General features: G+C 39.1%; 1 protein-coding gene across 1 annotated transcript in view; it reads left to right on the top strand.

Annotated features, from left to right (window-relative positions):
- Positions 1–23468, top strand: part of CUNH1orf87 (chromosome unknown C1orf87 homolog) — a 71084-nt gene that overhangs the window by 22341 nt on the left and 25275 nt on the right. The window contains 4 exon segments of the mRNA XM_037044119.1: positions 10077–10243; positions 12488–12601; positions 13387–13576; positions 20707–20804. Coding sequence (XP_036900014.1) covers positions 10077–10243; positions 12488–12601; positions 13387–13576; positions 20707–20804 — 569 coding nt within the window.

The following is a 23468-nucleotide window of genomic DNA, read 5'->3' on the forward strand; positions in this document are numbered from 1 at the left end:
GATTTTTTTTGCAAGAAATATAAAAACCTACCATAAAATTCATATGGAATTTCAACAACAAAGCTGGAGAACTTACACCTTCTGATTTCAAAACTAACTATAAAGGTACAATAATCAAAACACTACAGTACTGTCATAAAGATAGACATAGAAACCAATGGAACACAATAGGGAATCCAAAATTAAAACTTCACATAAATGGTCAAATTATTTCTTACAAGAGTATGAAGATGACTCAAATAGGAAAAGATGGTCTTTTTAGCAAGTGGCACTGGGAAAACTAAATATCCATGTGCAAAAGTGTATAATTAGACCCTTACCTAACACCATATACAAAAATTAACTCAAAATGGATCCATGACTTAAATAAGATCTAAACCTATAAAACTCTCTGAAGAAAAAAATAGGGCAAAATCTTTATATTGGGGCTGGCAATGATTTCTGAGACATGACTCCAAAGGCACAGAAACCAAAATAGAAATTGACAAATGGGATTTCATAAAAATGCTTAAATGTTATTTATGAAAAGACACTATCAACTTAGTAAAACTGAAGAACACAGAGTGGAAGAAAATCATATATCCAATAAAAGAATAATATCCAGAATATATGGAGAATTCCTAAAGCTCAATAAGATAACAAACAACCAGATTTAAAAATGGGCAAAATAGTTAGACACTTCTCCAAAGAAGGTAAAGAAATGGCCAAAAAGCACATGAAAAGATAATCAACATAACCAACCATCAGGAAAATATAAATAAAACAATAATGGAATACCACATTATACACATTAAAATACAGTTACTATCAAAAAAGAAAACAGTTGATGAGAGAAAAAGTCACACAAATCCAGGAAACACAGAGTCCCAATCAAGAGGAACCCAAAGAGGCCTACATCAAGACATATCATAATTAAAACGGCAAAATTTCAAGACAAAGAAAGAATCTTAAAAGCAGCAAGGGAGAAAAAGGAAGTAACATACAAGGGAGCCCGATAACGTTAGCAGCAAACTTCTCAATGGAGACATTCCAAGCAAGAAGAGAATGGCAAGAAATATTCCAAGTAATGAGAAACAGAGGCCTACAACCAAGGCCACTTTACCCAGCAAGGCTCTCAATCAAGATAAAAGGCCAAATAAGGAGCTCCCCAGATAAAAGAAGTCTAGAAAAATGTACCTCCACCAAACCAGCTCTGCAAGAGATGCTAAAGGGACTACTTTAAGGTAAGGAAGGAAGAGAGAGAGAGAGAGAGAGGAACACAGGTATGAAAATGGCAATGAATAAGTACCTATCAATAATAACCTTAAATGTAACTGGATTAAATGCTCCAATCAAAAGACACGGAGTAGCTGAATGGCTTAGAAAGCATGACCCACACATATTCTGCCTTACAAGAGATGCACCCCAGGACAAAAGACCTACACAGACTGAAAGTGAAGGGCTGAAAACAAATTTTCCAAGCAAACAGACAGGAAAAAACCTGGGCTACCAATACTCATATCAGACAAAATAGACTTCAAAAAAATAGGGCCATAAAGAGAGACCCAGAAGGTCACTTCATAATACTCAAGGGACAAATCCACCAAGAAGATATAAACATTGTAAATATATATGCACCCAACATAGGAGCACCCAAACACATAAAGAAAATCTTAGAGGACTTCAGGGAAGATATTGACAGCAATACAATTGTAGTAGAGGATTTTAACACCCCACTATCAAAAATGGAGAGATCCTCCAAATAAAATATCAACAGAGATTGTGGCATTGAACAATGCCCTAGATCAAATGGACTTAACTAATATTTATAGAGCCCTCCATCCCAAAGAAGCTAAATATACATTCTTTTCAAATGCACATGGAACATTTTCAAAGATAGACTACATGATAGGACACAAAACAAGCCTCAACAAATTCAAGAAAATTGAAATCATACCAAGCATTTTCTCAGATCACAAGGGACTAAAACTAGAAACCAACCCCAAGGAAAAAACCAAAAACACTCAAAATCATGGAGATTGAATAGCATGCTGTTAAACAACAAATTGGTCAACAATGAAATTAGAAAAGAAATCAAAAAGTTTCTGGAAACAAATGAAAATGAACTCACAACAACTCAAAATGTATGAGACACAGCAGAGGCAGTCCTGAGAGGAAACTTCATAGCAATACAAGCCTACCTAAAAGAGATAGAAACATTTCAAACAAACAACCTAACCCGATGCCTGCAAGAACTCAAGGAACAACAACAAAGATAGCCCAGAGCAAGTAAAAGGATGGAAATAACCAAGATCAGAGCAGAATTAAATAACATACAGACTAAAAGCACAATTCTAAGGATCAGTAAATCCAGGAGCTGGTTCTTTGAAAAGATAAACAAAAGAGACAAGCTTTTAAGTAGGCTCATCAAGGAAAAAAAGAGATAAGACCCAATTAAGTACAATCAGAAATGAAAGAGGAGAGATTACAACTGATACCAGAGAAATACTAAGGATTATAAGAAATTACTACAAAGAACTGTATGCCAAGAAATTTGAAAACTAAGGTGAAATGAACAAATTTCTAGAAAAATATAATCTTCCAAAAATGAATGAAGAAAAAGCAGAAACTCTGAACAGGCCGATAACAGCAGATGAAATTGAAGAAGTAATCCAAAAACTCCCATCACACAAAAGCCCTGGACCAGATGGTTTCACAGGAGAATTCTACAAAGCATTTAAGGAAGAGCTAACCCCTATTCTTCACAGACTATTCCAAAAAATCCAAAGGGAGAGAAAACTTCCAAATTCTTTTTATGAAGCCAGCATCATCCTAATTCCAAAACCAGACAGAGACACAACAAAGAAAGAAAAATTCAGGCCAATATCGCTGATGAACATAGATACTAAAATCCTCAATAAAATATTGGCAAAACGCATCCAACAATACATCAAAAAGATCATATACCAGGACCAAGTGGGATTCATCCCAGGGATGCAAGGATGTCTCAATATCCACAAATCAGTAAATGTAATACATCACATAAACAAAAGCAAGGACAAAAACCACATGGTCATATCAATAGATGTGGGAAAAGCTTTTAATAAGGTACAATACCCATTTATGATAAAGGCACTCAGAAAAACGGGAATAGAGGCAGCATTCCTCAACATAATAAAAGCCATATATGAGAGACCTACAGTCAACATCATACTGAATGGGAAAAAACTAAAATCTTTTCCACTGAGGTCAGGAACAAGATGAGGTTGTCCACTTTCACCACTTCTATTCAATATGGTATTGAAAGTTTTAGTCACAGCAGTCAGACAAGGAAATAAAAGGCATCCAAACCAGAAAGGAGGAAACAAAACTGTCATTGTTTGCAGATGACATGATAGTGTACATAGAAAATCCCATAGACTGCGCCAAAAAACTGCTCAACCTAATAAATGAATTTGGTAAAATAGCGGATACAAAGTCAATATCCAGAAATCAAAGGCATTTTTGTATACTAACAATGAAACAGCAGAAGCAGAAATCAAGAAAAAAAATGCCATTTGATATAGCAAAAAGGAAAATAAAATATCTAGGAATAATCCTAACCAAGGAGGTAAAAGCCCTGTATGCAGAAAACCACATAACACTGAAGAAAGAAATCAAGGAAGACACAAACAAATGTAAACATATACTGTGTCCATGGATTGGAAGAATTAACATCATCAAAATGTCCATACTACCCAAAGCAATTTACAGATTCAATGCAATACCTATTAAAGTACCAATGGCATATTTCACAGACATAGAACAAACACTTCAAAAATTTATATGGAACCAGAAAAGACCCCGAATAGCTGCTGCAATTTTGAGAAAGAAGAGCAAAGTAGAAGGGATCACGATACCTGGTGCCAAACTGTATTACAAGGCCACTGTAATCAAAACAGCCTAGTACTGGCATAAAAACAGGCACATAGACCAAAGGAATAGAACAGAGAGCCCAGAAATAAACCCAAGTCTCTACGGTCAATTAACATTCAACAAAGTGGACAGCAATATAAAATGGAGTAAAAATAGCCTCTTCAACAAATGGTGTTGGGAGAACTGGACAGCTACATGCAAAAAAATAAAATTTGAGCACCAACTTACACCATACACAAAAACAAATTCAAGGTGGATAAAAAATTTAAATATAAGCTGTGACACCATTAAAGTCCTAGTGGAGAATATAGGCAGCAACATTTTTACTGATATGTCCCCTAGAGCAAGGGACATAAAGGACAGAATAAACAAATGAAATCTCATCAAAATAAAAAACTTAAGCATGGCTAAAGAAAACAGTATTAAAATAAAAAGAGAACCACTGCATGGGAAAACGTATTTCCCAATGATACCTCAGACAAGGGTTTAATCTCCAAAATACACAAAGAACTTACATGACTCCACTCTAAGAAGACAAGCAACCCAATTAAAAAGTGGGCAAAGGACTTGAACAGACACTTCTCCAAGGAGGACATACAGAGGATCCAGAGACACATGAAAAGATGCTCAAAATCACTAGCTATCAGAGAGATGCAAATTAAAACCACAATGAGATACCACTTCACATCAGTCAGAATGGCCATCATAAACAAAGCAACAAACAACAAGTATTGAAGAGGATGTGGGGAAAAGGGAACCCTAGTGCACTGTTGGTGGAATTGCAGACTGGTACAACCACTACAGAAAACAGTATGGAATTTTCTCAGAAAACTAAAAATTTATCTGCCTTTTGACCTAGCAATTCCAGTGCTAAGATTGTATCCTAAGAACCCTGAAACACCAATCCAAAAGAACCTATGCACCCCAATGTTCATAGTAGCATAATTTACAATAGCCAAGTGCTGGATACACCCTAGGTGCCCATCAGTAAATGAATGGACCAAAAAACTATGGTACATTTACACAATGGAATTCTATGCAGTAGAAAGAAAGAAGTAGCTCCTACCCTTTGCAACATCATGGATGGAACTGGAAAGCATTATGATCTCACCTTTAACAGGAAGCTAAACAACAAAACAAAGAAGCAAGCAAAATATAACCAAAGACACTAAAATAGAGAACAGGCTGACACTGACCAGAGGGGAGAGGGGAGGGAATTTCAGGGGGAAAGGGGTAGGACTTACAGGAACAATTATAAAAGACACGTGGACAAAAACTGGGGGGAGGGGGAGGGGGGTGGAAATGGGAGGGAGGTGGGGAGGAATGAGGTGGTGGGCTGGGATGGGAGTATAAGACAGAAAACTATACTTGAACAACAGTTAAAATAAAATTTAAAAAAGAAAAATAGAAAATAACAAATGTTACTGAGGATGTGAAGAAAATCTCTTGGCGGGAATGCAAAATGGTAAAAACCATTGTGGAAAGCAGTATGGTGGTTTCTCAAAAATTAAAAATAGAAGTACCATTAAGATTAAAAATAGATACCACTATTCCACTTTGGGGTATACCACCAAAAGAACTGAAAGAAAGCTTTCAAGAAGATATTTCTTTACACCCAAGTTCATAGCAGCATTAGACAGTAACTAAAATAGGGAAGCAACCCAAATGTCCATCAACAGTTGAATGGATAAACAAAATGTATATGTATACAATGGAAAAACATGCATTGTAGAAGGAATAGGACTTTTCAAATATCTATTTGATGATGTCTGCAAATTTTCATAACTTCTATTGGGTTGGCCAAAAAGTTCATTTAGTTTTTTTCAGATGATGGCTCTAATAGCACTTAGCTGTCTTTAACTTCATTCAAAACATTTTTGTTAGATAGTATTGTGACCATTGTCATATCAGTGCATTAAAAAAACATCAAAATTGATGTATTTTGTGCAGCCATTTTAATGTTGAAGATGGAAGAAAATACACATTTTTGGTATATTATGCTTTATTCTTTCAAGAAAGGTAAAAACAGAACTGAAATGCAAAAAAAGATTTGTGCAGTGTATGGAGAAAGTGCTGTGACTAATCAAACATGTCAAGAATGGTTTGCAAATTTTCTTGGTACTGTTGACATTTTGGCTGAATAATTCTTTGCTGTGGGGCTGTCTTATGCATCGGAAGATGTTTAGCAGCACCCTTGGCCTCTACCCACTACATGCCAATAGTGGGAGGTAGCCAACGTACTCAAAATATCCAAATCAATAAAGTTATTGGTGAAAATAAAAATGTGTCTTTTATTTTATGGAAAAAACTAAATGAACTTTTTGGTCAACCCACTACAATATAACTATTTTAAAATGGTTTCATATAAAAGCAATCTTAAAAATAAAAAAAACTTTGTTTACACTTGCAACACTTGCAAATTCCAATACCCCAAGAAAAGTTACTAAATTTGTGTTAAATTTCTGTGCTTCATTTGTCCCAATTCTTTTAGGCAAATAACATAAAACCAGCACTGCTCAGGAATCATTTCAGGCTATGTGATATCCGCAAGTAGTGTTTTGTGATTCAAAGTAAAGCAAATAAGAGAAACCTACAGCATCAGATATTTTATTGGTACTCTGGCAACATGAAACATGGTGATTCTTGATGAGAATTTCCCATTGTATTTTCATTGACACTTTGGGGACACTCTTGGCTTTTGAAAAATGAGAGCCAAGATGATTCATATCAGTGAAGGGACAAATATGAAACCCCACATGCACTTAGCCTGAATAAGAAAGACATCATCAACATTCTGACACTGTTTCTCCATTTGTTCAAATTTGGTCCTGGCTGGGAGTCAGCAAGACACAGAGCTCTGGCCCACACAGAGTCTACAGCATTTTGGAGGGAAATACACAAAATAACAAATGGATACACAGCATAGTTTTAGAATTTATAAAATATTTAAAAGACATTGTAACACATTCTCCATACCAGTCCAGGGATAAATATTTTCCTCTTTCATGGAGGAGACATAAAATTTAGCCCGTGATTATCTAAGCCAAAAGATTTTGGGGGCAAAAATTATATCTGCTGTGTTTAGTTGAACCTATAGTGATGAAAATAAAGATACTCAATAAATTTTGGTGTTTAAATGAGAGGGGCTAAAAAACACCTTGACCCCATTGGAATGATGAAGTATTGATAAATGCTTCTTTAGAATATTATAAAAGTATAGCAAATTCTCAAAGGCAAAAATATATATATGGCAAAAATGGAAATATTTTGTTACTCATACTCTCACTGTTCAAAGAAATATATTGTTCTGAACAATACATCTGAAATATCTAATGAAATATTTTACAGAATGAAAGTGCTCTGTGGACTGAATGTGGAATCTCTCTCATTCTAGGGTAGTGGTGAAATGCAGGGTTCAAACCTCATCTGCACAATTTACAAGGGAATAAACTCTGGACAATTTTGACTTCAACTAGGCTCTGAATGCATCCATCTCTCTCTGTTATGCACCTGTGTGCACCTATGAGATGTTCAATATTTAGTGTCCTTCTCCTGTACTCTTCCTTCTTCTCTCCTTCTCCTCCCTCACCACTCAGCCTATTCAAATCCATATGTAACTCGCCTTTCAATCCTAGACTTAAATGTCATTGCTTCCAGACCTGGACCACCAAGTACAGACAAGGTGACTCCCTGGACTGATCTGCCTGTGGCCTTTGCTGCAGGTTCTGCCATCACATGTGTTTGCTGTTCCTCTCACGATCCACCAGCTCTTGCGAAAGCAGGGGCTAGGTCTGTGTTGTTCACTGTAGGTCTGTGACCAACACTGTGACCTTCACCGTGACCTTCGCTGTGTGACAGTGCCTGGCCCAGACTAGGTAAACCATAATTATTTCTTAAATGAAGAAATAAAGTGACTTAATTTCTGCAATGCTCAGCTATCAGAATATAAAAGGGTGCTATAGTATCTACCTTATAGGATAGTGGTAAGGACTAAACTGAATGATGTAAACAAAGCACCCATGCGGTATCTATACAGAATATGTGCCCCATAAATGTTTTGTTACTCTTATGCCTGTTCTAGAACTCTCTGCCACTCCTGCTCACTCTGCCCATTCTAGAGAGATCTTGATTTTCTTTGAAATGCTTCATGACTATAAAGCACCTGTAGGTGGCTATCCATACTGATGGGTTATTCAACAGGACTTTCAATTACATATGGACATTCAATTTTCNATTTATTTATTTATCTTTAGAGGGGAAGGAGAGAGGGAGAGAAACATCAGTGTATGGTTGCCTTTTGTGCGTCCCCTGCTGGGAGTTGGCCTGCAGGGAACTGGACTACAACCCAGGCATGTGCCCTGACTGGTAATCGAACCGCGATCCTCTGGTTCGCAGGCCTGCGCTCAATCCACTGAGCTACACCAGCCAGGGCCCATAATTATTTCTTAAATGAAGAAATAAAGTGACTTAATTTCTGCAATGCTCAGCTATCAGAATATAAAAGGGTGCTATAGTATCTACCTTATAGGATAGTGGTAAGGACTAAACTGAATGATGTAAACAAAGCACCCATGCGGTATCTATACAGAATATGTGCCCCATAAATGTTTTGTTACTCTTATGCCTGTTCTAGAACTCTCTGCCACTCCTGCTCACTCTGCCCATTCTAGAGAGATCTTGATTTTCTTTGAAATGCTTCATGACTATAAAGCACCTGTAGGTGGCTATCCATACTGATGGGTTATTCAACAGGACTTTCAATTACATATGGACATTCAATTTTCAGTGAATCCTTCTGATAATGGCTCCTTTCTGTGACCTGATATTAAAAATTACCATGTACCTTGATTCATACCTGGGATTTTATTCTAATCAGGTACGGCAAGGTGACAGATATAGAGACAACTGCCTTTGACGGAAGAGTTTATTATGTATGTTTTCCAGGAAAGGGGGTCATACCACACCACGCAAGGCCACCTAGGGAAGCAACAAGGTCAGTCAGGAGATAGGAGAACATGAGGGGAAACACAGACCACAGCCTTCACTGGGGTTTCCATGAGAAAGGCAAGGGAGGGTAAGCAAATTAGGACTGGCTAATTTAAATGAGCCCAGTGGGCTTTGGGTATAGGTCCCTCGTTGTCTGGTGTCTGGACCTGCATTGATTTCAGGCAGGGGAAATATTGGTTTTGTGTGTGAGGAGTAGTTAAATAGAGGAGGTCATTAGGGATATGGACTCAGGCCTGGTTGGTTTGCATATGAAGTGTGTGTTAGCAGGCAGCTGTTCACTCTCTAGAAATTAGTTAGGCCTGGTAAAGACAGTCTCTCCAGACAGCCAGGCCCTCTAAGATGTCAAATCATCATACAATACAGAAAATAAAGACCTGGTTAATATACCATATTCCAGGGCAGGAGGGAATGGGATTTGTATCATTGACCCCTGTCCCATTATTTATTCTATTGTAACCTTCAAAAACATCATTCTTGGGATGTAATTATCTGGGCTATTTAATCCCTGCTAGTCCATTCTTTTTTTTAAAGATTTTTAAAAATTATTTATTTATCTTTAGAGGGGAAGGGAAGGAGAGAGGGAGAGAAATATCAGTGTATGATTGCCTCTGCCAAGGGCACACAATGTATCGTGTGTCCCCTGCCAGGAACTGGCCTGCAACCCAAGCATGTACCCTGACTGGGAATCGAACTGCGATCCTCTGGTTTGCAGGCCCACGCTCAATCCACTGACCTACACCAGCCAGGGTTTCCCTACTAGTCCATTCTTGACAAAGCTCTCAAGAGCTTTGCTTCCCTTTCTAAATTTGCTAATTAAAAGAACCTGAAGATACCCTTATCTCTAATAAGAACCCTACTTTGCTTATAAACACTTTATGTTTGACCTAATTTTTCTCTCTGTACAAATACCTTCTTTCTTATACAAATGAAATGGTATCTAGTTATTAATATATTTATCAAATCCTTATTAATTACATAATGCTGAAGATGCCATTGAGGCAAACTTTCTTCTTTGGGGCTCAATGGCCCAATGACTGCATGGGCTAAAGTCATCTGGAACTGGGAATATATTTTAAGGAATTGGTTGGCTCACTCACACTCTCTTCTTTCTCTTCTCCTCTTCCCTTCTGAGGCTTATTACCATTTGTCTTTGTTTCTTTAAAACGCCCAACCAGGCAACTGTCCATTGCAGCTTTGTACCAGCTGGAGACCGGTCTCTGCCCTATCTCCATGGCCTCTGCAGGAAAAAACTCAGAGACTGGTCCTCAGAGACGAGAGCAGAACTCACCTGGAGTGTGATTCCAGAAATGTGTTTGGGCAGTAAACTCCTGGGCTACTACTGGTAGCAGCACAGACAAGCTTGAGCTATAGAAATCAATACTCCCCTCACATAAACTTAGGGGAAGGAAATGATTAAAAATAAAAATAGGATGTGAGGAATATCACCACAGATGAGATACAGTGAAGCATACTAGTTTCTCCATTTCTAAGAAAAAAGACAAAATGCAGTGGTTAGGAGCATGACCCCTTTGCCAGAAGCCTGGGCTCAATTCCTGTCTCTGCCACTAAGTGGCTCTGTAACCTTGGGCCAGTCACTTACCCTCTCTGTGCTTCCATTCCCTAACTGTGCAATGGGAATGATAATAGACTTCACCTAACTCCAGAGATGTGTACCAGCGACTGAGTTCATCAATGCAAAGGTCTTGAGAAGTCCCTGGTACATAGTAAGTGCTATATAAGTGTCTGTTACTATTTTCCAACTGTCCTTCCAGAAGATACTCTTTTTGGTTGCAAAGAATATAACATCTTGACTAGGAGCCATGCAATAGGAAGTTACCTCTTTAAGATAGAGGTAGGGTGTTCTGTACAAATGTCCCTGGGCCAAGTCACTCCCACCGTGTTCCCTTGTTGACTCTGATACCGCATTCAACGAATGCTCATTGAATACCAGCAGCTTGCCAGACATACTTGCTGGGTACAGTGGGTTCAGAGGTAGGCAAGTTCCAGTCACTCCTTCAAGGGCTCACAAAGAAAGTGATGCGGCCAGGCAGACATGCCAGACAAATATCACTCTGGGAGGAACTGTCCTACTGAGAGCCATAAAGCCCTATAAATTTTTAATCATCAGCAACTACACTTCATATAATATAGACTGTGAGATTTGGGCCCTGAAAAGTAAGAGATTATGTACCAGAAAACCTGGCCACTCATTGGCAGATATGGGTCTTATGAATCCTAGACAGGAAGCCTCTCCAGAGTCCTAGACTAGGTCATGTCTCCTCGTCGTGTAGGTCCACGGATATTACCCACCATAACAGACACTTTACTTGTAATTACTTATTTGACATTTGAGGTTAAGAACTGTGTCTGTCCTTCCCAACTCAGTGTCTAGCACAGTTTTAGTGTAGTTCCTGGCACACGGGAGATGCTCAATAAATATATGTTGAATGTAATTGGCACCTCCAATTATCCAAAGAGCTTGCATCACTTCACGTGCAGGGACATCTGGATATCTACCCTATAAAAAAGGTGCATAAAGAGATCAGTTTGAACTCATTGGAGAAGGTGCTGCTTTATAGAAACCAGACAGTGTGTGTGTGTCGAAGTGCAGGACTAATGGTCTGTAATGAATCCAGGCTCTTTGTTAATTAATGTGCTGCTCAGGACAACGTCCTCTGTCGTGCCCTGTCAGGTAGAGCTTTTAATGAGGCAGCTCTGTGATGCTTAAAAAGCCTCCAGCATCACTAGTGGAACAGGGGTGGCAACAACTCTCATCGCTTAAGTTGGACGAGATGAAATCAACTCCTGCAGCAGGTTTTCTAAGAACCCCCACCAGCTGCAGCAAATGGGTTCCATACAGCACCTGCCCATTCAGTAATTGGTGCATAGAGATGGGGGCTGCGGCCTCACAAATTCCTAACCCCAGAAACCGGCATCGCAAGGAAAGAAAAGAGGAAGAAAAACTTCTGATTTGAATCTGGAACAGACAGATACATCTGCCTGACAAGGCCCAAGTCACATGTCCCAAGCAGCAAAGAGAGGCTGATAAAGAAAATAGCTGGTATTTTCCTCTGCTAGAGTGAGAGGCCGACTCCTGAGCTGGGCAACTCCCTGAACAGCGAGGGAGAGACGGTGCAGAGCTGGGTGACCAAAACAAAGACATATAACCACTTCTCCTTTCCTGCACCAAACTTTTGGGAAAATATTAGCTATTGTGAAGTAATTCTGATAGTTTGGGGCCAAAGCTCAAGGAAGAGTTACAGAGCAAAAAGAAAATGCAATAGGACCTTTAAGAAAGTTAAATATATCTGAAAATGGTCAAATTGCAGGTTCTACATAGCATTGCCCAGAAATAGTAAGGCACAAAACAAACTCAACCCACACCTATGGAGCAATCTACTAAGAAAGTCAGACATGAAACAATGAGTAGGAAAATAACAATGATACTGCAACATGAGGGAGACTTAGCAAGGAAAAGAACAAGGATCTATGAAAGAGTGTATGAAGCAGGAGGTGCTGGAGCATCCAGTGGGCCTACTGGGTGCGTCAGTTCCCAACTCCTCATTCAGTGACAACATATTGGTAGCTTTAAATACTCCCATGGTGGGAGTATTCACACCATGAAAATCAGGAATGCTCCAAATCCGGGCTTTTATCTTGAGGAGCTGGTTGTTAAAGATTTACCAGCACACCTCTGCAAGTAAACTAATTTGCATGAGTAGGGGCTGGGGGACACCAGAGGATGTCTCTCTAGGGAAGTGGCACTTAAGCTGAGACTATGGACATTAGGGAAAGCTTCACTGAGGAGAAAATAGTTTGGCCAGATCTGGAAGGACACAAACCTTTGAGCACTAAATAAGTAAACATCTCAAACTAGTTTCATAAAATAAATGACACTCCACCACTCTACTATTTTCACCTGTTCTGTAAAATAATAAAAGCCAGTTAGATAAACCATTTGATTAATTACATACATTTGAATGCCACCCGATTAATACATAATTACTCCCAAACTCTTCTGGGTTTTCTAGATACAAATAGCGAAGTCAAGGATAATGCAAAAAAGTTCACCTGGTTCTAGATTTCTTCCTATATAGGCTCCCTAGGATCTGCTTTGCTTTGCTTTGCTTGTGACAATGCACAGTTTGGAAATTTGATTATCTGAGCTTAAAAAAATAAGATCAAGCAGGTAAGTAAACTACTATGAACACTTCTAATTTTTTCTGTCAACCTGGCAAAAAGAGGGAGTAGATTACAAATTTGGGGCTATATTCTAGTCGAATGGGTTGGTTCCGCTAGTGTCGTGCTCCCTAGAATGGAAGAGATTTGAGTAAATCTATGACATCATCACATGCAGTCCCATGATCAGGATGCCGAGGTTGAGAAGGCCATACTGGGTGCATCCCCTGGTCCCTGGTGTAAAACAGAGGTGAGGGATATAGTATGAAAACACACAGCAGCTTCGAGTGGATCATCTTTTCACAGACTTTCCCCTGCCCCTCCAAGCAGTACTGCCCCTCGGGACTCCAACTCACAGTCAGACGTGAACAAGAGCCCATTGAAGATCTTAAACATGGTACTGAGGACAACCAATGGCAACCTCAGCCTAGAGAACCATAATCTGAGTCTTCGAAAAGAAGATCGCTCATTCTCGGGCTACCTGCCCCCACCCAAGGTAACCAAAATTAGATTTCAGATTTGTTCCTCTCTAAAAGTTCACCTCAGAGCATTGGGTCTACAGTAAGGAGCCAAAGTTATGCTCTGGGTTCTTCCTGTGGATTATATTAGACAGTTTTTTTGTTTCTTTGTTTTCTGTGCTAGAGAGGAGAAAAACAAACAAGGAAAGGAACTGATAAATGTGCAGAATTGCTGCAGGAATTACGTATATGGAGCTGTGTTTTATGTTAACAATATAGAATGTGAAAATACCCAAATAATATTACACAGTGAAAAACAAATATTTTTGCCAAGGCCAAATGTTCATTTCTCACATCTTCTACCAGCTTCCATGAGGTCAGTAGGTGGCGTTCCATTCCTTATGCACGTCAGACTGATGTGATATATTGCTGACAGAGAGGAATGTCCTTTTTTTGGAGCATTAATTAACAGTGGCGGTGTGTTTCATGGAAGGCAATCCAGAACCACAAACCCCAGTCAGGAGGCTACCCAGGATATAGGCAAAATAATAATTACCATTAATACTATCCTTCTATTAACAACTCATCAACACCAAGCTTACCTGAGGTCTCACTAAGTACTGTGCTAAATGTTTTACCTACATCATCTCATCTAACACTTACAAAATAACTATAAAATCTAAGTAGTTGTTATAATACACACTTAATAAATTTTAAAAACTAAGTCTCAGAGAGGCCATCTGAGTCACCCAAGGGCCTCAGCTAGCAAATGGCAGAGACAGGATTCAAAGTACAGAAACAAACTGGAAATTAGGAGCCAGAAATGGAACACCATTAGGCAGAAAATATCTGGAAGATTCCATTGAGCTCAGGACATGAAAGGTAGAATTCCAGAGGAGAAGAAGGAATTGAAAATTATAGGGAAGGGAAGTGGGTAAGTCTCATTGGAAAGACTGAAAAATACTAGGTAAATAGGGGTTAGAATTCAGAGTCCGAAAATTTAAAAGAACAAGTGATGACCCCAACTGGTGTGACTCCGTGGATTGAGTGCCAGCTTACAAACTAAAGGGTCGCCAGTTTGAATTCCAGTCAGGGCACATGCCTGGGGTTGTTGGCCAGGTCCCCAGTAAGGGGCACGTGAGAGGCAACCACACACTGATGTTTCTCTCCCTCTCTTTCCCCCTCCCTTTCCCTCTCTAAAAATAAATAAATAAATAAAATCTTTGTAACAAAAGAACAAGTGATGTTTACTAAGGAAGCAAGGACACAGTATGCTAAAAGGGGGTCCTTATTCCAGCACAGAAGTAGCTTTCTCTGTGCTTTCATTTATCGAGTTAGCTAAGCGTGCAAAGGCGAAGCTCATGATAGTGTATGTGTGTTTATTATACCTGCAAGCATATTTTACTGGAAAAAGAGACAGAACTCTACAGGAGATTCCACGTCTCCTAAATAGGCATTTTTATATTCAGGATGCAATCAGTGGGAATAGACTAAGAAGCATCAATTACTTGTATTGGAAACTACATAGCACCATCAGTGAAGCCCGAATGTTCGAAGACGATGCTGACAGAATGGAGCATAAATGACTTGAAAATCAAAGTCAATTTCCTTAGCTTCTTTGAGTCTCAGATTTTCATCTGGAAAAACTGGGTTCCAAATATCTGCCTCCTCTGTTGTTAAACAACATAAGTGTGTGAAAGCACTTAGCACACTGTGTGATATCAGAGGACTAGCTATCAGAGCAGGCCTTGACCTTCTCCCCTCCCACGGCTGGCCCCAAAAGCTTAAATTTGTGATTCATTTCCAAGGAAATGGGACACATTTTCCTGAAAGCTTGTCTGCCTCTCGTGAGCCATCTGGCATCTCTTAAGACATCTGGAACACACTCAAAGTATATTACAGTTCTGGGAGGCATGTAAAATACAATTCTGTTCCTCCAGAACGTGAGACAAATTGAGGCCCAAGGGACAGTGGATACAAGCAGCAGCAGTTTCAGCCCAGCATCCTTGCTCTTGGACACAGGACTTCAGAGTGATCTGGGCAGGGCCATCTGAGTTAGAAGGGGTTTTCTTTTTGTCCAGTACTAAATCTCTTTGGGGTGCAGTACAAAGAACCATGGACCTCCTTCAGTTTCTTGCAAAATCTATGCACCCCGTGCTGGACAGAAGTGGGGGCCTGAGGCACATCTTCAAAGCCAATATTTCAGAGGGTTCGCAAATAATCTATAGATTCTAAGATAAATAAATGCAGTTTTGAAGGATAATATATTAGTCTTGTCATTCAAATCAATGGCATCAATTATCTGTCATCCTCATTCTATGAACTCACTCATCTTGTTCCTCTAGCCCATCTTTGATGCAATGGTGGCTTCTGGAAGGATGGCTGAGGCAGCGTGGATCCCTTAGCACATGTGTTTACTAACCTTAGTGATCATTACCCAAGTAGATTCAATAGGTCTGTAGAACCTAAAAAGCTTCCAAGCACACAGGCTCAGTTTATCACATTATAATACATAATATTGTGCATAATATGTATTCTTCATCTCCTGGACTCATTCTCTTTCCACGCTATCTCCCAAACTATTCCCAGACCGTCCTCCCAGAAGGAGCTAGCTAGAACACAGGCGGCTGAACTTCTAATTACTCTGCTTCATTTTCGTGCAACTTCCTCCTTATCATCAACAGGAAGTCCCATTACTGAGGAAACCTGGGGTTTGTGAATGTGAGGTTTGTTCCAAGACTCCAGCTGTGACACTAGTGTACCTAGTGACTAGTAAGACAGTCTTCTGCAGTTTGTCAGCTCCTCTTTTGCATTTGGTAGTTTCTATATTAGTACACTCTGCCCTAAAATTATAAAATTATTTTTGTTTCCTTTTTTTCCAGGTCAACAGCCCTCTTTCTGATCAATATGGCATGTTTATCCTATGCCTGCATTCAACATGTTATTCACTCATTGTGTTTTGGGAACTGTGATAAGGCTGAGGAAAACAGACTATTACGATTTCAGGAGCTTGGGGGAAAGGCAACCTTTTAACATGTTGTCACATTTCTATGTAACAAATGGAGTGACAGCAGTAATTTCAAACACAGACAAGAAACACCAACCTAGCCTAGCCCAAAAATTCTAGAGGAGAAGATGCAAATACTGAATCTTATAGGGTAGGTGAACTTGTCAGAGAACTGGGGGAAGGAGCAGAGTAAGAAAAGTCAGAACAGTGTTGTAGGTAACAGCAGCAAAAAGAAATGGCCCTGCAATGAGAGAGAGCATGGCTAGGTCAGGAAGCTGGAAGTCATTTATAGGAGCAGAACATAGTGAGTGTACGGTGGCTGGGGATGGTGGGAGATGCTGCTCAAGTTGAGGCTAGAATGGCAAGTAGGAGCTAATTTATGAAGTTCCTATGGGGTGTGAATTTTATCCTGAAGGCACAGAGGAGTCATCAAAGGATATTAAACAAGTGAATGATGTGACCAAATTTGGAATTTTAAAAGAGCATTCTAATAGAATATGGAGAATTAGAGGCAGAGAGACCATCTAGAAGGCTGGTCCAGTAATTCAAGCAAGATATTAAGAGGGTTTCAGCCAGGGCAGTGACAGGAGGGAGGGGGCATTAAGGAAGTACAGAAGTCGGCCATGATGACTAATTGGATGTGGGCCCCAAATTAGGAAGACTCAAAAATGACTCCCAAGGTTCTGGCTTTGGCAACTTGGTAGGTCGGGGTACCGTTCTGTGAGATAGGAAACAGAAAAGTTTGAAGGAATATAGAAGGGATGACAAGTTCAGTTTTGAACATGTTGATCTCGGTTGAGAGATTACAACTATATAATGATTTAAGGATCTTCAATACAGAGTTGAAGCCATGGGACTAGTTAGGATTACTAAGGACATAACAAAAAGTGAGAAGGGAAGGCTGAGGAAGGCACTCATGGTTAAGGAATAGACAGACAAAAAGAAGCTAACAAAGGAGACTAAAAATAATTGAAAGAGATGTGGGAATGATCAAGAAAGCCAAGAGATAAGTCTTGTCTCGTGGTGAAGGGACCATGTATAATTAGAACTGAAAAGTATGAAGTATTTATTAAATTTGAAACCATGGAGGTTACCAGTGACTTCGTAAACACAGTTTAAATACAACGATGGGGTAAAATGCAAATGAAGCCACAACCGGGAGGAAAGGAAGCTGAGAGAGCCTCTGTGCACCACCCTTTCCAGGAGCATTTTGGGGAAAAGAATATTTACTTCACATGCCATTTTCTAAATAAGATAAACAATTTATTTACATTTGATTTTTAAAAATCCCTTATTAAACGGAAGAAACTTCACACAATCGCTTTCTTATTGAACAAGAGTCATCATTGTAATATTCATCTTTTAAAGGATTTTAATAACCCAGAATAACACTAAATTGCCAGGATTTTCTGGTAGAAATTTCTACTTCTCCTCCACAACTGTCAGCAGTGATCAATCAATCTGCTTCTAGGAACCCTGATGTACTACTTCTAATCTGCTGCTCATTTCAGCCTTGAGCAAAACTCAATATTGCCAGAGATAAATAAACTATTTTTAGGATAACCTTGTAATACTGATGTTTAAAAAATGCATTAATATGCTATAATCATGGTGATAAATCAATTCTTATTTATGGAGTAAAATGATATAACGCAACCAATCCACCACTTGAAATTTATTTTTTGCTAACCCCTGTTCATACACACTCCACTCTTCAGTGTCTTCTCATTCATTCTCTTCCTCATTCATCCATGTATTCATTTATTCAATAATTATTGAACTTTTATTTTTTAACAATGTGCTAGGCAGCAATGATAGGAAAATGAAACACCGTTCCAGTCCTCAGTAAGCCACTATCTTGTAGAGAAGCTAGACAAACAGATAATCACTGCCCAGTATGGGAAGGGTTATAAAACAGTAGTAGAGTGAATAATGTCAAAATACATGCAACTTCTACAAAGCTCTTTCTCGCCGGTTATTTACAAGACTTGCCTTGTGCCTAGCACTTCCCTTCATCTCCTGGCAAACTCTTAGCCATTCTGTATGTTTCATATTGATCTTTTTGTCCTCTGTTAAGCTTCCCTGACACAACTCCTCTACGCCTAGTAAGATTTGCAAGTTTCAACTCCAGATTTATTGTTTGTTCCCTTCCATACAAATGAAAAGTGTCTCTTTGTCACTGTTTCAAAGTCTAGGTTTTATTATTATTCAAGTGTGGTCAGACCAATGGGTCAGAAGATGATTCCCATCGAAAAAATAGTCATTATTCATTTTCCCCAATAGGAGGGGGCATGGCAAACCACACAGGCCATGTGGGAAAGCACCAGGGTGTATCAGGAGGCAGAAAGGATACAGGGGCAATGGGCAAAGCAAGGTAACCAAGTTTAGAACTGACTAGATTGAGTAATTTGGACCCTGGGTCTGCCCCAGTTTATCTGGTATTTGGCCCTGGGGTGAAAAGGGCAGGGAAACGGTGACAAGTATGTGAGTTCCAATTAAGGACACGGTTGGTTTGCATATGAAAGGCACACTTTCAAGCCAATCCTTTACTATATCTAGGAATTGGCTAGCTCTGGGAGGAGCAATCCCTCCAGAGTCAGCAAAGCCCCAGGATGTCAAAGTGTCAGATCAGAATAAAAAGATGGGCACGATGCAGCTATTATACTGAAAATGAGCCCAAAATAATAATAGTAGCTACTATTTAGCCCAAACACTAAATTAGACATTTCTTTTTCCTTCCTTCCTTCCTTCCTTCCTTCCTTCCTTCCTTCCTTCCTTTCTTCCCTCTGTTCTATTCTGTCTCCCTTCCTCTCTCCCTCTTTCTTGTTTTCTCTACCTACTTCTTTTCTTTCCTCTTCTCTCTTTCTCCTCTTTTTTCTCCCTTCCTTCTTTTCTTCATCCAACAGATATTAACCCAATGTGTACTAAAACCTGGGTGCTATTCTAAGTGCTTATTTTCTCATGTAATCTCCACAGAATCCTGGGAAGTAGAAAACACTAGTCATATTTAGTAGATACAGTAACCAATCATAGAAAGGTTAAGTAACTTCCTGAGATCACAAAGAGCACAGGTACCAGATCTGGTGTTCGGAATAAGTCCTGTTTTTTTCCTAAAGTCTACATGCTTAAACATTGTGCTAAATATATGGGATATTCCATCATACCCCCAAAGTCTGACATGTTTGAATCTAAGTATCAGGTACACACCAACTTGAGAACTGAACTGGTTTGTCAGCTAGACTCAGAAAATAGGGACGACTGGCCTAGTGGTAACCATCAGCCCTCCTGGAGCCTGGAGGTCTGGGTTCAAATCCTGATATGTCTGATTTTAGGTGAACTATATAACTTCTTGGTGGCTTAGTTTCCTCATCTGTAAAACAGGGTAACAATAAAACTAATCACACACACATAAAGAAAATATTAAGTACATGGGAAACTGCAGTGACCATTAATTCATCCCACAAATAATTTATTGAGCATCTGGCTTCTAGACTAAGTTCCATGATTTATTAACTAGGGGACATTGAGGAAGTTACTTAAATCTCTCTAAATCTTGGTTTCCCCAAATATAAAATACAGATAGTAATATTACCCATGCTGATACAGCAAGCTTGTTTTGTAAATCAAAGTAGATGTACAAAATATTGTGCAATTTACCTCTGGAACAAGGGTATGTAATTTCTAGGCCTTTTTTTTTTCTTTTGAATGTTTTTTATTGTTGTTCAAGTACAGTTGTCCCCATTTTCCCCCACTGCTCCCCCCCACCCCAGCCATCCCCACTCCCCACCCTTCATCCTACCCCTCTTTGGTTTGTGCATGTGTCCTTTATCCGTGTTCCTAAAAACCCCTCCTCCTTCCCCCTTACCCCCTCCTTCTAGGCCTTGACTACCAATTCTGTGGTTGATAAAAATGTAAGATGAGAATCTTAAAGTTCAGTGACGTCAGGGTAATGAACTCTATTTCTGTATCAACCCTGTAAAAACTTGCTGTGGTTGAGCACTCAGTTGGACATTCTTATCTTGAAAGGTATTTGAATGGCATTAACACAATGCACTCTGGGGTATTAATTCCTTGTCAAAATCATGCAGATTCTAATTATGGGATGGAAATTCTCATTTTAATTTTATTGCAGTGACACGCCAAAGTCTTTCTTATTTACAGGTCAGGCTTATACGTGGGAAACGAGGATTATGAGTGACTTTGAGCCTCCTGGAAACATTGCTTAACCATCAAGATTTGGCTCACCAAAGTGAAATAAAGTAAGTCGATCTTTATTCACTGAGTCCTCTAAAGGGATGCCAAACACAGAGATCTGTCTTTAATCTAGACGTTTTACATGTGAAACCATGAATTCCATCACCGAAAGACCGAGTTGAGAAATGTTTGCTCATATTAAAACCAGTCTTCTTAGCCATAGAAAAACCAAAGCAGTGAACTTCCATTTCCAACCGTTATAGACTATCAGTAATCAGATTTACTACCTGAAACAACTGAAAAATAGGACAAAGTATATGGAACAATGGTTTTCAGATATTGCACAAGAGGCAGCACAGAGCAGTGATTCTTGAGAGAAAAAAAACAAAAAAGGAGGTAAGTTCAGCTTATTGAGCAAGAATGGAGGACCCAAACTGAGTGAATGAAGCACTCTCCTGAGCTACAGAGATAGAGTACGAGGTCAGGAAGGCCAAGGAGGCTAGAATGCAGAGTAGCAGAGAGGAGAGATCCCTTCAGACTTCTTTCAGGAGTTTTCCAAAGAGTTGCCCTACAGTCTTCATGTGAGTACTGGCCAATGTATGCATTTGAGGAAACTACCCAAGTACAGAGAAAGAACAATCAAAAGAAAGAAGTGGAAAAGTGCTTGGATCTCACACAGCGTTAGGAATAGTTCCTATTTTCACAAATCAAGCAGGAACACATGTGGCACTGAGCAGAGTCCTCGGAAGGATATTGTGCTGGAGTGAGGCCAAATCACCCCAGACATTTAACAAATTTTACAAGCCCTAATAACGCTTAAAATGATCAAACTGTTTCCAACTTACTTAACTGCACCCGAGAATAAAGCCCTCAAACTTCCAAAAGATTTAAAAAACATAAAAAATATAAAATTTACAATATCTGGCATTCATAAAAAATGAGCAGGCATGAAAAGATGGAAAGGTATAATCTATTATTAGGACAAAAAACAATTAGTAGAAGCAAATTCATAAACAGAGATGCTAGAAATAGGGTAAAAAGAGCAATTACAAACACACTTTACATGCTCATAAAAGCATGAACACAATAAGAGATATGGAATATATAAAAAGAGAGCCAAAACCAATAACCCTAGTCTAATAATATACTTTTAAGTAACCTGTGGTCAAAGAATAAATCACAAGGGAAATTATAACATGTGTTGAGCTAAATTAAAATGAAAACACAACATACCAGTAATCTTTGGCTTTCTCTTTTCTCACATTTCATCTCCAATTCATTGGTAATCCATTAGTAAATCAACACTTTGTTCAGAATATGTCCAGAACCTGGTCATTTCTCACCACTTCTCTCTTTTTTTAATTTATTTATCTTTAGAGAGGAAGGGAAGGAGAGAAATATCAATGTATGGTTGCCTCTCGTGAATCCCCTGCTGGGAACTGGCCTGCAACCCAGGCATGTGCCCTGACTGGGAATCAAACCTCGATTGTGTGGTTCACAGGCCCACGCTCAATCCACTGAGCTACACCAGCCAGGGCTCTCACCACTTCTCTTGTTACTTAATTATATCCCATCCAAGTCACCATCACCTTTCTCCTGAATTACTATTAGTAGCTTTTAACTGAACACTCTTCCCCTGTCCCCAGTTTATCCTCAATCCAGCAGCTATAGTGACCTATTAAAACCTAAAATAGCTCATCTCATGGTTCTGCTCATAACACTGAAAGAGCATCTTATTTTGTGAAGAGGTGAAAAAAAATCGAAGTCCATATAAATGTGTTCTACATGTTCTTCTCCCCCATCACTTCTCTGAATCCATCTACAGCTTTCTTTGTTCATTATCTTTCAGTCACACTCTCCTCTTTGTCTTCCTCTAACACACCATGCACACATCCACCTTAGCACCCATCCTCCAAGGATTTCCTCTACCTCAAATGTTCTTTGCCCAGATATCTTCATGCTAATTCCTTCACTTTTTAAGTTTTTGCTCAAATATCACCTTATCTATGAAGCCTAGACTAACCATCCTTTAGAGTTGTAGTCCCCACTCATTCTTACCCTTAACCTGCTTTCCTCTTTACTCTTCTATATAGTTATCAACTTCTAATGTATTTGATGATTTCCCATTATGTGATGTTTATTGTTTTTTGTTGATTTCTGACAGACTGTAGACTATAGTGTTATAGGGCAGGCAGGATCTTTGTTTTATTCACTGATGTATCCCAAAGGGCTAGAGCAGTGCCAGGCACATAGTAGGTATTCAATAAATATGGTATTGTACTGAACTAGAAAAGGAATAGTCTCAAAAATACTTTTAAGGATAGAGATGCATGAATCCTGCCTACTTTCTAGCTCATGGTCAAATTGAAGGCCTTCCCTAACCACCTCATCAAAGTCAGGTCTCTTGTTAATATATTTTCTAGCCCTTAGCACTATTTGTGATGCCGTATTTATTTGTGTGATTTGTTAGTTTAATGATTAGATAGCGATCTTCATGCTGGCAAAAAACATGACTAGTTTCCCACACACTTTACTCTCAATATCTTGTAGGCTGGTATCTAGCACATGGTAGGTACACAGTAAATATTGATTAATTCATTAATTTAACTATTTAACAAACACTTATTGAGTGTCTGCTGTACACCAATCACTATTCTAGTCATTGGAAATATAGATAGGAATAAAACAAAGCCCTTTCCCTCAAATCTTGTATTCTAATGAGGAAGAAG

The sequence above is a fragment of the Sturnira hondurensis genome, unplaced genomic scaffold, assembly GCF_014824575.4.
Source record: "Sturnira hondurensis isolate 20B ecotype Veracruz unplaced genomic scaffold, ASM1482457v3 Scaffold0000648, whole genome shotgun sequence".
Classification (NCBI taxonomy): Eukaryota; Metazoa; Chordata; class Mammalia; order Chiroptera; family Phyllostomidae; genus Sturnira; species Sturnira hondurensis.